The following is a 17,600-nucleotide window of genomic DNA, read 5'->3' as shown; positions in this document are numbered from 1 at the left end:
CATGCAGTTCTTTATTTCTGGTACCTTGGGATTTCCCTTTCTTTTTGAGCCCGGCAACATTCTGACAATTTGTTTTGGGGATATATTATGTTTTGGGAACAGGAAGAGGGGAAGGCAGCAGTTACCCATTAATGTCATTTCAGCCCATCATGTCAGAAGACAAAGATACTCTATACTATATGATACGTCCTTCACACTCCAGAATTGAGGTTTAAGCTATCAAATTTCTTTATAATAAATTTTAAAATAGTTATACATTAAATTTGTCCTCAAAGCACACACAAAAGGCCTACAATTACATAGCACTAATGTTTGTGACCCAAGATAGTTTTTACTGAATTTGGATGTTTTCCTTGTGGTCATATTTGCATGGTAATTTTGGTAAGTTAGTGAATACTCTTAAAGATATGTCCCAGAATTCTCATGAGAGTAGAATATTAAATAATGAACTTGGGGGTATCTTTGTTTCATTGTCTTGATGAGTTCTTGTCATGGAAGAGATCCATCCAGATGTCATTTCATTTGGGTTTTACTTTTTCCTCATTTGGATTTTACAAGATTGAGATGTGATCTCTAAAGGTCTTAAAGGCTCTACAACTCCATGACAGGTCATCCTAAAGTAGAATATTTATTGCCTTTAAGCATAAAGCCAAAGAGCTTGGGATTTTTTAAGTTTTTAGAGTAAAAAAATGGGGCAGCAGAGGCGGTTTTAGAACCTATATAGTCACTAGGAGAAACAACCTGTAGGATATTTATCTTACTACACAATTTACTAAAGTAAGGAATGCCAGTCCAAGAAACTGGGGGAGCAGGAATGAGTGATATTAAATCAACTGTAACAAATTTTTACTCCTGGATAAAGGAATTTATTACCATTATAAACTATGTGTGCTCAAGAACAATTTATAATTTCGTAATGACAATGAAAATTACAGTGATAATGTGGGAGAAGTTTTAGTTACAATGTAAGCATGTCATTTGTTGGGTTCTAAAGTACTCCAAAGGTGTTTTGATATATTCCTGTTTGGGGTTAACAGTCTACTTTCTGATCAGACAGCACACAGGGATTACACATTTCTTGCCAACAGTCTTCTGGTGGTATGTAAATATGACTGGTCTCCTTTTTCTCTTAAGCTTTATGTGGTACTTCTGGCTTCATTCACTGGCTTTCTAGCAGCCTCCCCACGTTAGCCTTGCCACATGGTCAGTCTTCTGTTTGGTGGGTTTTATAAATCCTAAAAGTTCTAGTTCAGAAACAGCTCTAATAAACCGAGCACTAGAGGCTATGGCTAAGGAAATTTACCACTTTACATTTTTTGACAAAAAGAAGTTAAAATCTCAATGTTAAAACATCACTTGTTAAACTGAAGTATAGTTCAAATACATATGCTAAATTAAACCATAACCCTTACTGGAAAACATCAAATGTAATTAGAATCCACCTTCATTAAGACATGAATGGTGAAGTACCTAACACCTAATTCTGATTTTTCATACACTACGAAAATTGCTTCCTCTTCAAATTCTAAAAGTACATAATCACCATAGAAAAATAGAGAATTGCAAAAATGACAGTTTTTGGACATTTTTGCTGAATTCTGGAGTATGACCTTGATGGAAGCTGTAGACCAAATATTTTAATTTGGTCTCATTTTAGATTAAATGCAGAATCGATACTTAGAAACAAGTTATTCTGGGATGGTATGGTTAATATTACCAAGTAATAAGGTTGTTTGGAAAACATCTTTATAAATCTCTATTGTAGGTCTAGAGAAACTATAAACTTAATACTCTATGTATACTCAGACATTACACAACTGGTTTGTTAAAAGGATACTGGATAATTTCATTCCTTTCTTCTGAGGCTACAGAATTTGCATCCATTTTTTCAGCAGCTGTCACAACTGTTGCAAAAGCCTTTTGAGAGACAAGACAGAAGAAAATAAAAATCTCTACCACTGCCAAATATTTTTTATTGCACTTGCTGACTCTTGTACGAAGGCAGGTCAAGCACTGCCGCTGCTGATAGCTGGCATATTTTTTAAATATTACACCAAATTTCAGATTCTCAAAACTTTGCTTCTTAGACGGTGCCAGTTATGCATATTTTTAAATGGTGACATCTGTTAAATAAGGCCTTCAACAGAGTTAACTTTATAATACTCTTCTGAGGATGGAAAAGAAATTATTTATCTTAATAACTACACTCTTACATTGTCTTATGAAGTATTCCTTTACTTCCTGATTGCTAAATCTGTTGTATAGTTATTCTGATTTTTTTTTTTTCTTTTTTATGATAAAGGAAATGCTAGTTAATAATACACCTTTATTTTGTGGAAAAACAGAACCAGCCTAAACTGTTTAGCTTTTGCTTACTGTTAACTGTGGGGTTAGGTCACGTACTTATTTTGACCTGGCATGAATGCAGAATTGGCTTGGTTGAGGTGTGTGGAATTAGAGTGCAGGGGACTTGGAGTGATAGATACTGTGGAGCAGTTAGCTGCTTTTCTGGAGGGGATTTTACAGTATGAGGTGATTTATGCTTTCCAAACAAAAGAACGGGGCATTAAAAAAAAAAATGAAAGATGAGTTCTAAAGTCCCAAAAGTATAAAAACCCTAGAACTGTCATAGATGGTTAGACAAATAAACAGCTTACTCTGTTCCCCATGACCTACCTCTGACCAGTCCACAAGGTTGATGAGCCTGCTGCACTCTAGGTGCAGTTTATATGCAATGCAGATGTCTGGGGCGACATTTGGAATGCAGCCTTCTTCACTTTTCAGTGCTTCATTCTAAAAACAATAGTAAACTAAGATGACTACTTTTTAGAAATGATTAGGAACAAAAGCAGATATTAATGAACCCCCAAACTAAATTCAGTAAGCCAGTGAATGGAGTCTTTTTGGTTTCCTTTATTTAGTGAGCTACCTTTACTCCCCAACAGTTATCTAGTTCTTGTTTAGGATTAGGTGTTCATCATAATCCCCTTAGCTTCTAGTCATTAGAGGAATACTCAGGATCAGAAGAAAAGCATATTTTTCATATTAATCCAATTACTAATTTTTTCATTTTAATCATACATTATGAATGTCTGAGACCCTAAATGCATTTCTGTTTCCATGAAAAGTTTATAGACTTCCTTGGGAATTTTTAGTAAAATGCCACTTCCAACATTTATAATTATAGCAATAATTACACTCTGTTAATACCAACACATCACTACCAGGGCTGTACGTTAGCTCTCAAAGACAAGACTATGTTGTCAATCGCTGCAGATCCTAACTAACCCCTACGAAAACAATCAGGTTGGTTGGTTTGTTTTAAAGATTTATTTATTTGGGGGAGGTGGGCAGTTGGAGAGAAATCCTCAAGGAGACTCTGCACTGAGCGTGGAACCCAACACAGGGCTCAATCTCACGACCCTGAGATCACGGCCTGAGAGGAAATCAAGAGTTGGAGCTTCACCGACTGAGCCACCCAGGTGCCCCAACAATCAGTTTTTTTAATTTATTCAAAATCCATGGTTCTTAGTGAGAAAGTGTCTCACACATACATACGCACGGAGATTGTAACATATCCTCCCAAAGACTCCTAAAATCATACCAGATCTCTTCTGTGACCTACTCATTAAAGAGAAAAATTTAAATTTGTGGTTTATATAATAAAAATATTTCGTGCTTTAAATACGAAATTATTCAAGCTCTCCACTACCACCATCCTTGAAAACCATTGATTTATATCTTCCTACTCAGTATTCTCTTGTAATACTTAGCATGCTAGCTTGAGTGCCATTTTGGAACAGGAAACCGGGACACTGGAACATTCTTCATAGATTTTATGGAGTCTAAAGAATTTTTTTAAAAAACCTGAAAGAGGTATAATCCTGCACTACCAACTCCCCACTAGTTAGGACTGCAAATTCACAGAATTTTTGTGGCAAATAAAGCCTGGGGTCTGAACTAAACTTTCAGAGTAAGGAATCTGCTTTTTACCTTGAGATAATAGTAAGGATTGTTGAGTGCAGTGTGGAGGGCGATTCTGGGAGCAGCGTTTAGGTGTTCACGCAGGGTGTGGGCGGCACTGAAGTACACCACCTCGTGCAGAGGCTGTGTCTCTGGAGGCAGAAGGTACTCTCTGAAACAGCCAAAGCGAGGTGTTCACTTTGAGATAAGCACAGGTTTATTTTCAGTATAACATTTTTGTCAATCCTCTGTGGAAGGTAGAGCAATGAACTCAAAAAGCAAAATCAATAACCAAAACAAACAAATGAAACCAAAGCCAAATAGAATAGTACAGGTTCACTGAGAATTTTACCTCTAACATACAATTTTTAAAATTTTCATATTCACTTGAGTTTAAGAAACTGTATTTCAGTTCTGATTTAAACCTTTAGGAACAAATAAATGTACCTATGTTACATTTCTGCTCAAAACCTTAAAGGCAGAATTTCTTACAATATTAATGAATACTTTCTTAAAGTAATTATTTAGAAAACTGAGATAGCCACATTCCTTGCCACAGCAGACATTTAACTCTTAACAGTGTGTTTAAACACAGGCCTCAGACCTGGGATTAAGAATTTAGGAAATTCTTTTTGGATCACAGAAAATGTTTTAATTGATATGTTCCATAGAAATGATACCTGGAAGGTTTTTGTATGTTAGAATTAACATTTTACTTTAAGAAGGCAGAAAAGGCTAAGTTTTAGCTTCAGAATATTGGAAAACAAGCAAATTGTTCATCATTAAAATTTCAGTTAGACAAACCACTATAACTTGGGGTTTTTTCTCCTATTTATGAGTGAGGTGACAACCTAATTTTAATGAAATCTGAACTTAGGAAAAAAACATGAGAAAGTTCACAGTGGCTTTGAGGAAGAGAGGTAGTGGAGAGGGTATTAACCCTGTACATCTCCCCATCTCAAGAGAACTCCTGGCCCCCTGCTCCTTCCCCAGAGTTAAGCAGAGTAAAACCATTCACAAAGCATTCGGTTATGACTCTAAGGATCAGCATTCCATACCTTAAGTACTGCTAACCTCTTACTCAAAAGTATGTTAATTCAGCTATAGCCTCTGGCATGGGTTTTGTAACATCAACTGCCTCCCTAGCCAGCTAGTTACCCATTTGTAATTTGACCATAAACTCTTCCTACCAACCTCAGGCTGTTTGTCTCCAGTCATTATAATGACTGTCATTAAAAGACCCTGTTGAAGTCCTGCTATGTAATAAGGACTGGCAATCAAAGAAGGTAAGCAGACACAGTCAATTTCAGAAAAATTACCTCACATTTGTACTCTTCTCCCTTTTTAACATCTTTATATTTAATGTTTAGAAATTCAGATAATTACTGAGGCAAAAGGCCTTTTTGGATATCCTCAAAGAACCTTCATCAGAGGCAAAATAAAATATTTGCCTGTATTTTGTTCACACTGGGCTGCTACATTGGTTGACAAAACATCATACATGAGAATTTTTGTCCAACTGCAAATGTGGAGATAAGAAGAAATGAGCCCAGCACTAGAGCACTGCATGGTGCTCATTTTGGATTCAGATCAGAGTTCACAAACAAAAGAGAAGTGGTTTTGAGGGAGTGGGTAGGGACCACTTAGTATCAACAAGGGCTAAAATAGTAATGTAGAAAGTAGCACTTTTATTCTCCATTCTCAGGAGTTTCATCAAGTGCTGCTCATGGTAAACTAGGAACCCTGTCTCTTGGAGTCTATTGCTTATATTTATCTTTAACAAACGTCTTTTCTCCAGGACTCCAAGCTCTGTTCAAACATCTGTGATGTGGCCCTCTTGGACAAAGTATGGAGAAATGGAGAGGGACTTGTGCTGGTCGTCAGCAGACCAGGACTGTGTGACTTTCCATGAGTCCTAGCTTCACTCTGGGTTTTAGCGGCCACATGACTCCTTAGGTCTCTTTTAGCTCTAACATGCTACAGTCCTAATCTCTTCCTGCCTGGGATATTCAATCTTGATAAAGACAGTAAATCCTGGTATGGAGAACATTGTGATTTCACAACACAGCACAATTCAGTCATACCTTTATTTCAGTAACTTCTCAGAGGTAAAACACAATTAGGAATGGTTGTTTGATTTCAGAGCCTGTAACTTGGGATTTGTGGGAATTCAGAAAGGAACCTGACATTTGGCCTATAAGTTATGCTAAAATACACTATAATTTTTTTCAGCAATAGCAATGGTCACAATTTGGTAAAAGAAAAGAGTCAGATACTTGGGGCAAGAAACTACCAGAACAGGAAAGCCCAGTAGGGCAAGGTTAACTGTATGAGTTCTAAAAGGTCAATTCTGGCTAGTAGGTCAGGTCAGTTCAGTATTGCATTGCATCACTTGTAACATGACACATTTCTCACTTTAACCTTCCTTTTGTCACACTTGGTTGATCATCTGGACTTCCTTCATGACATTAGTAATTTCTCCCCAGTGATTAGGAACAATGACCCTGTTCCCACACTGTCCTGGAAAATGGAACTTTTCACTTTTAAGAGGATAGGTAATTTATCAGGAAACTACTGTCTTCAGTGACTGAGCTGTTCTTTTCAGTATTTTGATTATATTCAGTGCCTAGCCTGCTGTTTGAACTGTTAAAAAAAACAAGAAGCAATGATATCTTTTCCTATTTTTTAATTATTAAATCATTTTATTTTTCACATTTCTCTTTTTTTTTTCCCCTATAGCATGTCCCAACTGCCTGAAAGGCAGCTTTTAGGCGGGTTATTTCATACACCTACATAAAACTGGCTTTTGGGAAATCCGTGAATTAGAATGACTTGGGTTTCCCAAAAAGGAATCATCTTAAAATACAGGCAGAGCTAATGGACTTCTAAATTACTATGAGTACGTTTCTCAACATGAATTTAGTGCTGATAATAAGTTACACTGGTATTCTTTAGAATTAGAAGTCCTCTACTCTGGATAAAAGAGGGCATCACAGCTAGCCTGCTCTGTCTTCTGGGCTTGGCCCAGATCCAGCATACTCCCAGCAAAGACAAAGCAAGGATAAAGTGCAACGCAAACACTCTTAGAAACGGGAAAAAACACTCACTTTCTGTTTTCACCCCCATCCTACCCCCCACGCCAGCCTAATGAACTAGATCAAATTTAAATCTGTGTTCTTGAACCGGCAGTAAAGGACTGAGCTAGTCATTTGATCAGACATCTTAATAAGGATGAAAAATGAATCAAAATTACAATTCTAAGCTGGATGGAGGGACCTGAAAAGCATAAAGCCCAAGCTAGGAGAAAGTGCCCTGGACTGGCTATGGACAGCTGTCACCCCAATGTTGTTGAGAAAACAGCCTGATTTGTAACTTTTTAAGAGCAACAGACTCACCTCACCAGACTGTCAATGAAGTTGACAACTTTTTCTCTCAGTACTTCAAACCTGGTCTGCTTCTTACTTGTTCTTCTTAATTCCTTCATTTCCAATAAGGACTATGGATGAAAGAACATATTTTTTTCTGGTGATTCTGCAACAGAAAACTCTTCACAGGGGAGTGCTGGGTCCCTACACAGAATGTGTAGAGTAAGAACCAGATCAAAATGGGTTGTTTATTTTTTACTTTTAAGGTCTAGAAAGAATCTCTACAGAGTATCTTGCTTCAAATATATATCACGTGGATTTTCAGGGAAAGAGAAAAAGGACACCTCACTTTATTGCTTTCATGGTAGAGTGCCCACAATCCGTAACCCATTACTTCAGTTAAGAAAAAGACTTAAAAGAAAGAAAAACAAAAACAAAACACCTTAGCCTTTGGCCATCTAAACAGAATAAATTCAATGTGTTCTGTCTTGCTTTGAAAGTTTACTCTACATTTATTATAACTTGGTATCATGATACAAAGAAGGATCTTTACTTTGACAACCAAGATCCTAAAGTTAGAATTATCTGAAAAAGATTATGTTGGATGTACTGTGGCTCAGTTTCTGCTCTCTATACTGAATATGCATTAAAAAAATCAAGAAAAGTATCTAAAATTAATGGGTAAGGCTCTTTTGGATTTCTCTGTTTGATCCAAAAACAAATACATCAGATAAATAATCAGGTTCCTTTTTGCAACAGTGTCCCCAGTTTTTCCTTACTAGTGGTTTATTCTCTTTTTCTCTCTGTTCCTTTTAGCCAAAGGAACAGTTTCTACCTATGTTGGCTAGTACAGACTTCATAAATACAGAATGAGGATGGCAATGGATCAGATAAACAGGATGTTCAATTTATAAGTGAGTTACAAAATCTGCTTTGTTCCTGGTGGTGGTTTAAAAATAAAAACAAAAACATGTAGGCAGAGCCAATCTAGAGCACGCACTGGAAAAAAGGAGTGGCAGGATGCAGTTGGAAGGAAAAGTTACCTTCTGCAGATGATAGAGGTCTGTCTTCTGAAGCCCCTTTGACTGTGACCCAGAAGTATCTTCTTCTTCTTTGGCTTCTAATTTTTAATAAAAAAACAATATACAGCAACTAAGGTAAATCCATTCAAGTCAAAGAGAAGAAGTATTCCTACTACTCCAAGGGAAATAAACGTTACATCTATTTTTTTTTTCAATGTGGCAAGGGATCAAGGTTCCATCAAATAAAGGATTTCTCCCAGAAGCTGAAGGTAAATAAATACTACATAAATTACGCTGCAGAGATGCCTTCAAAAAACCAGCTACTGGATTTTAAAAACATGACCACAATGCAAGCAAAACAAAATACAAACATACAAAACCCCACAAGCCAAGAGCAAAAAGCTACAAATCTTTGTGCTGTTATAAATAGCATTTTAAAAACAAATTCAAACTGTATTCCTTTGAGTATGCCAAGACCATAAACAACACAAACCCACACCCTGGCAAACCTGGCCTCAACCTTCCAATTCACTATTTTTGACACAAGGCTGTTTGAGTATGAAAAAGGTAGTGTGTAAAAGGTTTGAAATAATCTACTGAAACAAAGTACACCATAGTTCTTTAGCAAAAGGAATAGAAAACCCTATCTGGTAAAAGGTGTAGTTGTGCTTCTAGAGCGCATGAGGCTACCCTTTCCTAGGAAAGGCAGGTTTTAGGAACCTCATATTGACGTGGCTTATTTGGACTAAATCTAAGACAAGAGGATGCAGCTGTAGAATCTGCATCGTTCTCAATAAATTTCTTCACTATGGATAATTTTTGGTTCAAGAAAGATATAACTTAAGATTAAATTATCTAGTAAATTCTTTGCCCCATTTTATTAACACATAGCAGAGCCTTAAAAATAAATCTGATATATGAAACTGACCTAATCAACCCTCCAAATGTAATTTTAAGCCCAGATTGTAAAATGTAGTTAAGCGTTAAGGAACCAGAAATAGCATACAGTCAAGTATTTGTACTTGTCCAATGTGGGGGTTTAATTTCACTTTATTATTAACTGTGTATCATTTTGAGAATAGAGAAATACAGATATTTCTTCAAGACACTGGTTTTGTCCTAACTTTAAAGTTCTTTACCTTTCGAATGTTAATGATCTTAATCTCCAACCTTCCCATTTCTAAAAGCTGCATTCCTTTATTATTTAGCACATCACAGAATTTGTTTCACCAGCTTGTTAATTTACTATAATATCTAAGGTTTTATTTTACAAAAATCTGAGTCCAATTTTGTAAAAGACTGAAATTTACCTAATTTACTTATATAAGTCTTTTACCTAATTTATGTCCTTAAGGGTGTCCCCTCACTGTCTCAGTGACCACAGTTAAGAGGCATTTAAATTATCGGGGCAACTGGGACACCTGGGTGGCTCAGTCGGTTAAGTGTCTGCCTTCAGCTCAGGTCATGATCCCAGGGTCCTGGGATCGAGTCCCACATCGGGCTCCCTGCTCTGCGGGGAGCCTGCTTCTCCCTCTGCTTCTCTCTCTCTCTGTCTCTCATGAATAAATAAATAAAATCTTAAAAAAAAAAAAAAAGAAAGAAAAAAATAAATTATCAGGGCAACTGAGTGGCTCAGTCCTTAAGTGTCTGCCTTTGGCTCACGTCATGGTCCCAGGGTCCTGGGATCGAGCCCCGCATCGGGCTCCCTGCTCTGCGGGAAGCCTGCTTCTCCCTCTCCCATTCCCCCTGCTTTTGTTCCCTCTCTCACTGTGTCTCTCTCTGTCAAATAAATAAATAAAATCTTTTTTTTTTTTAAAGAGGCATTTAAATTATGAATGAGAGAAAAATCAACAATGAGCTGGCTTGAGAGGTGGGCTCTAGCCTGAGTGCTAGCACTAGCTACCTGTGGGATCTAGAGCAAGTTACATTCTCTTCTTGGGCTTTAGTTTCTGTTTGTAAATGAACTACATGATTTCTATGATACTGATTTCTAGTTCTTTAAAATTTTATGACTTAAAAAATGGTTCAGCTCAAGCTGTAGTGCAAAAGAGCATGCCTACAAATAACCTGAAGCAAACCCTCTTACTACTGTACTAACTCATTCTGGCTAACTCATGTCACTCCAGGCAAGCAAACTGTCTCTTCATCTTCCACTAAGCACTCATCAGGTACCTAGCATTGCAGCTGTGGAGAGATATGGAGGGATTTCAGCAAAAGCATTTGCCTTTAATGTAAAGGATTTTCAAGATGAACACTTGCCAAACATAGAAAGGACTGATACAGACATTCCAAGTGAAATATTTTCACCATGCCATGTCCCATCTATGTGCTTACATACCAAGCTGCCTCTTTCCCCCAACCTCCCAAACTACAATTTCCCTAAATAGGGGGAAATAAAGGGTGCACACTCGTTTTGTTTTCCCAAAAGAATGCCATACTTTAAGTGCTAGAACAAGAGCAAGAGAAGAGCCCATGAAAAGTGAATGATCAGCATCAATCCATAGTGCCTTAGAAAACAGGACATGGCTACCTATACACAATCAGGCTACCCCTGCATTCAGCAAACAGAAATGATGGCATGGCAGTCAGGCAAAAGGAAAGTGTCAAGACTCCAACACTGGGGAATGCCAGGCTGCCTCAGTTCATTCCAGCTTTAATAAATCCGATTACAGCCAACCTCATGCATATTTTGGTAATCAGCATACCAATGAGCCTCACTGCTGTGAAAGTGGTTCACAGCTATTAATTTTTCAGGCTTACAAATGATTTATGCAGTGTTTTTGAAATCTGTAAAGAACTTGATGAAATACTTAAGAAAAAACATGTAAAAGGAGTCCTTAATTATGATGCCCTGCTACTCTCTCCAACCTTTTCATTTCTTTTTGTTGCCTTTTTGTTTTTAAAGATAAGTCCTCTAAACTGTCCATCTGGGAGAAGAATTTTTTTTCTTGCCCATTTGAGGATTTTCACTGTTTAAACCAAATCTGGAAGAGAACCATTCATCTTATTTGTGATGGTCAAGATACTATATTCTGAGGGTTGGTATGCTGACTGACCATGAACTACTTTATCTCTTCATCTCTGAAACATCAGAAAGTGGGATTTTCCATGTTATTTTATTTAAATAACTGTCATAGCCAGTAAAATTGGCAAGATATTATATTCTCACCATCAAGACTCTGTAACTGGGCCAGAAACTCCTCTATTCTCTTTGCTGTGCCCTCAAGCTGCTTTTCAGAAGAGGACTTAAAAACCTGGAAACATTTCTGAAGAATGGTCATCAGTTCATCCTTTGCCAACATCCTAGAACAGAATCAACGACAGAAGATATACTGTAACTGGAAAATTAATATACTTAAAAAAACACTGTCTGCATATTAAATGTTTCTGGTCCGATGAAGATGGTATAAATTCTTCACTAGTAGCTACCAAATTTGGGGGAAGAGATCTTCTTCAACATATGTGACATTTCAAAAGTATTTAGAAAAGTTCTCATGATGAAGCTCAACTTAGAAAATGTACAGAGCTCCAAAACGTACAGAGCTCTGTGCTCACAGCCTGACGGCAGCACGTACACTATGTTTGTAATACAGAGCAAGCTACTAAACCCCTCTGACCCTTGGTTTCCTTGTCTATAAAATGGAAATAAGAATTCACATATCTCACAGGTTGGACGGAGGCTTAAAAATTAAATGAGAAGATGCCTTTGAAGACTCTAGCACAGCGCTTAAAACCCAGTAGGCGTTTAAGGTTAGTGTCCCTTTCCTTCAGATCTAAATATGAGACAGAATGTCTGCTGAGGATATAACACAAAGGCTAAACAAAAGCTTGTTTGAAAGCATCAAAAAAAAAAAAAATCACAATCATTTCTCTAATTATTACCGTTTTAGCTATGTTTTACATCTTCTATGGGGCTTTATGAACATCAGTCAGTAAACCCACTGAACTTTAAAAGAGGTAAGCAATTCTCCATGTTTTATATAGCACAGGTGGAATGGTTGTATAACTCATTCAAGGCCACAGAGGAGATCTTTGTTAGAAATGGAAAGAACACAGATCTTCTTTTTTTTTTTTTTTTTTTTAAAGATTTTATTTATTTGACAGAGAGAGACACAGCGAGAGAGGGAACACAAGCAGGGGGAGTGGGAGAGGGAGAAGCAGGCTCTCTGGAGCAGGGAGCCGATGCGGGACTCGATCCCAGGACCCCGGGATCATGACCTGAGCCGAAGGCAGACGCTTAACCAACTGAGCCACCCAGGCACCCAAGAACACAGACCTTCTAAAATTAGGATCCTGTTCTCAGAACCATTACTTATAGGATCTCTCCACTAGATCATATCCAGTAACAGAATGAAATGGAATCAGGTCAATATTAGTAATTACTAAGTGCCATGACACAAGTATGAAAATTATTCTCAGCAAATGGACCTACGTAATGAAGACTATGATGATTTTAAGTTCTTATATTAGTCATGAAGGAACACTCAGACAAATCCAGAATGTGGGCCATTCTGCAAGATAACCATCTTAGGTTTGACATTTTTCATAATAAAAAATCTGGGGAAAATGCTAATTATTACTAAGTTAGCTAAAAGCTATAAAGCTAAGTAGACTGAGACTACTGAGAAATTAAGCTGGTTACTTCAACTAAAATTTAAACCCAAACCTAAAAATTAAAAAAAATGTCAAACAGCCAGTAAATATGGAAACTGGTAGGTAGGGGTGGACAAAAGTAAACTTTTGCCTAGTTTTACAAAAAAGTATAAAATCTTCTCTTCCTCCTTCCACAACAATAAAATATCTATCCAAAGTATTAGTAATCTATCTGGGAATGAAATGCAACTAATAGGTCAAAGAAAACTAAGCCAACACATTTATTTTTATTATTATTTTTTTTAAGCCAACACATTTAATTCTTGATTACATTTGACATTATTTAAAATGTCTGGCTTTCTATTGCCCAGATGGAGTTAAACTGTTGAGAGTTGACACAAAGTCAGATACACCTGAACAATCGGTTATACCTAACCTTTAGCCCTACTCAGATAGCCAAGATCAGCATTTCCCAGGTCCAAGGACTCCCTGGCACGGGCCTGCTGGGAGGGGCAGAAGCTGAGGCGGAACTCACTCACACGGGCAGCACCCACAGAACCAGTGGCCCAGGATGCAGGCAGCCACACCTGGCATGTTTGCAGCTTAGAAAACTGAGTCTCCAGGTAGGCACAGCCCAGCCTATTACTCACTTTCAGGGCGCAAGAAAAAATGGCATTGTCATGTAATTTTGAAATCAAACTTTATAGTCATAACTTTTAACATGGCATTTGCTTGGATGGGGTAGATCCTTCACTTCAGATGTAAACTTCTAGGAATTCAGAGAGTTACTACTCTTTTTATTATTATTAGCCAAAGATGATGTTCTTGTAGTTTCTGGAGTAGCACAAGATCTTATACTTTCCCAAGTACTCTCTGGCTTAATATAAAACAAGACTTGAAGTAAGGCTAGTTAGAGCTAATAATGTGATCAACACAATAAAGTCATTAAAGTTTTTCAATTAAATTATACATACACAGAATTAACATATACCTGCTATCATCACTATTATCTAACATCATTCTAGAGTCTAATTGCTACAACAAATTAAGAAAAAAAAAGTGATACAAAAATTAGAAAGGAAGATGAAATTTATTATTTACATATGATGTGACTGTAAGGTTAGGAAATCTAAAAGACCTGCGTAAGTATTAAAGAGTGTGAAGGATGCGTCGATGTAAGACATGTAGACACATACACCTGTGTTAATGTCTTACACGTACATGGAATCCATCTTATATTAAACTATGTAATGGATAAGAGCATATTCAAAATGACAACAAAAACTATAGAAAACACAGCAATATACTTTACAACAAATACGTAAGACATCAAAAAATGAAAGCCTTGAATAAATGGACATTTTTTACTTCTAAACCTCAATACTGTACAGATACAAATTCATTCCAAATTAATCTATACCTTTAACACTTTTTGAAACAAAATTCCAGAGGGTATTTGTTTAAAACCCAATAAAATTATTCCAAAACTTATCTGGAAAAATAATCATTCCTAAAAAAGGGGAACAATGTGTATATACTTAAGTGTGTGTAGCAGGGCTATGAATATACCAAAAGGTGTAAGATACAGCGATTAAAACCAGACAGTACTTTACAGGAATGGACAGGCAATAGTGAAAATAAGAGTCTATAAAGAGCTTGAGGAATATTTGGGAATTTGATCCCATAGCATTTGTACTCAATGGGGAAGAGATGGGATGTACTAGAAATAACTAGTTTGAAAAAAAGAGATTACTACAGAATAAAAATGCGAGTATGACATGGGGTTGGGGAAAGAACTAGCCCATCAATCATAAGATACTAGAAGAAAAGAAAGATATTTAAGCCTGGTAATATCTAGCATCAGCAAGAGTATGGGGAAACCAATACTGACATATTTTTGGCACAAGCATACCTTGGAAAAATACCGTTCTTTTAGACCCAGAAAGCCTGTATGCATTTATTTTGTGGAAATAATTATACAAATGTACCAAACCATTCACCCCTGGTGACTACGGTAACAGTGAAGAATAAGAAAGGACCTAAATACATATCAAACCAGGAACTGATTAAATAAAATATTATATTTTCAAAATAGGGGATATGATGTAGCTGTGATAAACAATGAAGTGATACTAGTGATGAAGGCTAACATTTATATGCACACACATGTGCTTTGGTGGCATTTGATCTTTACTACACTGTATGATGTAGTTACTATTATTATTCCCATGTTAAGAAATAAGGAAATGGAGAAACAAAATTCAAGTCACTTGTCTAGAGTCTGTTAACTGACAAATTACCAAATTGATCTGAACCAAGTCTGGCTTGGCATCCATGTACTGCATCTCAAGATACAGTGTCCATGGTAGAATATTTAGGTGCAAAACAAATAACTACCACAACAAAAACCAACCAAATTCCACAAAAATCCAAATCGTGGAACATCATATATAGTATGATTTAATACCTGTTTGTGCCTGGAAAAAAATCTGAAAGTGCAAATTGCTAACAGTAAATGACGGCCTTCAAAGTTATAGAACACAAACAGTAATATCAGAAAAGCACTGTTTTCATTTAGATTATTGTTAGAATGACTCCAACAAGCACTTTGAAAAAACCAAACCAAACCAAACTGAACAAAACTAAAAACTAAAAAAATGAAAATTTATCCCCAAAAGTTTAATATATAGTAGCACCCCAAATAGAAAATTAAGGATTGAGTCTAGCCACTAGACTAGCATTTTTCAAGCTGAATTTTCAAAATGGGTTTCAATTATTAAGTCATAAAACCATTCCTTCCTTCCTCCCTCCCTCCCTCCCTCTCTCCTTCCTTCCTTCTTTCTTTCTTTCTTTTTCTTTCAGTGAACACTTATTAAATGCCTACTACATACCAGCACTGTTCTAGGCATTTGGGGTACATCTCAGTCAAACAAAAACCCCTGTCTTCATGAAACCTATATTCTAGCAAGGGTGGGGGGATGAGGGGGTAGAGCACAGACAACAAACAGTATCTCTCTGCCTCATATTACTATATATATGCTAAGAATTGGTATTATAGGAAAGTATTGAGTAGAACTAAGGGGGGGGGAAGCTGGGGAGGAGTAGGTGGGTTTCAATTTTAAAATGATTATTAAGCCTCATTGAGAAGATGACATTTGACCAAACATGTGAATGAGGTGAGAGAGTTAGCCATATAAGTATCTGGCAGAGAAACAATGCATGCAAAGGTCCTACACTTAGTGTGTGTCTGCATGTTCAGAAACAAGGAGGCCAAGGTGGCTGAAGTGGAAAGAGAGACCAAGTAGTAAGAAATGAAATAAGAGAGAGGCAATGCAGGGCTAGATCATGTAGGGTCATTGTACAGACTGTGGCTTTTACTCTGAGTGAAAGGGGAGTAAGTGGAGAGTTCTCAGCAAAGGAATGGCATATATTTTAAAAAGGATTGTGCTGACTGCGGTTTTGAGAAAAACCTGTAGGGGAACATGTATGAAGCCAGGGAAACCAATTCTGCAATTTTCCAGGACAGTGACTTAGACAAGTTTTTGGCTTTCAATAACGAGAAGGATAAAAAGACCCCTGGACGATTCTAAGTTTAAAGGGAAGATCAGACATTCAGTTTCGAACATGTTAACTTTGAGATGTATTTTGGATATGCAAGCGGAGACGTTAAATAGGTACATGGAATAACAGTCTGCCAGTCAGAAGAAAAGTGGGCTTTCGAATAAGCCCTGGTGCACTGTAATGTTAAGGTGGCAGGGAGAAGAGAAACCACCGAGGGAGCCTGAGAGAAGGAGCATGCACCCAGGTGGTAGAAAAACCGGAGAGTCCGGGTCCTGAACATCACTAAGGGAAGGACTGATGAACTGTGTTAATGCTGATAATAGGTTAACACAAATGAAGATGTAGAACTGACCATCAGATTTAGGAACATGAAGGTCACCGGTGACCTTGATCAAAGTAGTTTATTAACAGAGTGTAAAAACCAAATCAGTTAAAAAGAGAAAAAGAGAGGAACTGGAGACAGTGTGACAATGCTTTTGAATCCTGACGTATCCCATTTAGCATTTAGCTTTAAAAGAAATTGAAAAGAAAATATCAAAATTAAAAAGTATGAAAGCCACCCCACTAAAGAGAAAGGAAAAAGCACATTAGGATAGGTCACATGAATGCTGAAAAAGAGCTATTTATCTTTAACCAACCTGATTAAGTGATTTTTATCACCATCAGGTAAATGATTCAAAAAAGGCTTGTGATACTTTATGTGTTAAAAGCTTTATGGGTTGTCATAAAAAAAAAAATAATAAAAAAGTTTCCTTAACTAAGCCAGAAAGGGAATCATTTAGCAATCATTAAAAACAATCATTCTACAGGGCAATGGAGTGTTCTGCTTCATCATGCAGAAAGCCAATAATTCCTGCTTAAGTACTGATTATATAAATGTCTGCTTGAGAACAGGCAATAAGGAGAAACTGGTCAATCCATGGCTAATGCAAAAATCCTCTAAATAATGAGTTCTCAGGTTTTAAACAGACATTTTCATTAATCAGCTTTTAAAAATATTCAAAAACTCAACCCTGCAAATGTATCAATAAAGACTAGAAGAAAACAAAAAAGCTTACAAAAAAACCATATTCACAGAGATTATTTTCTTCAAAGA

At 36.8% G+C, this 17,600-nt stretch overlaps 1 protein-coding gene across 3 annotated transcripts in view; it reads right to left on the bottom strand.

Moving 5' to 3' along the window:
• Positions 1 to 849: 849 nt before the first annotated feature.
• ORC3 (origin recognition complex subunit 3) overlaps positions 850 to 17,600 on the bottom strand; it is a 60,632-nt gene continuing 43,881 nt past the window's right edge. For all 3 annotated transcript variants that reach the window (XM_034991328.1, XM_034991329.1, XM_034991330.1), the window contains 7 exons: positions 11,520 to 11,653; positions 8,372 to 8,448; positions 7,359 to 7,459; positions 3,994 to 4,135; positions 2,677 to 2,793; positions 1,838 to 1,917; positions 850 to 1,276 (listed from right to left, as the gene is read on the bottom strand). In XM_034991328.1, the coding sequence (XP_034847219.1) occupies positions 1,171 to 1,276; positions 1,838 to 1,917; positions 2,677 to 2,793; positions 3,994 to 4,135; positions 7,359 to 7,459; positions 8,372 to 8,448; positions 11,520 to 11,653 (757 nt within the window). In that variant the 3' untranslated portion in view covers positions 850 to 1,170. The remainder of the gene's footprint in view (positions 1,277 to 1,837; positions 1,918 to 2,676; positions 2,794 to 3,993; positions 4,136 to 7,358; positions 7,460 to 8,371; positions 8,449 to 11,519; positions 11,654 to 17,600) is intronic.

Source organism: Mirounga leonina, unplaced genomic scaffold (genome assembly GCF_011800145.1).
Source record: "Mirounga leonina isolate KUSES-001 unplaced genomic scaffold, KU_Mleo_1.0 Mir_53, whole genome shotgun sequence".
NCBI lineage: Eukaryota > Metazoa > Chordata > Mammalia > Carnivora > Phocidae > Mirounga > Mirounga leonina.
Note: the sequence above shows the minus strand (reverse complement) of the source record. Positions and strands in the feature narration are given on the sequence as shown.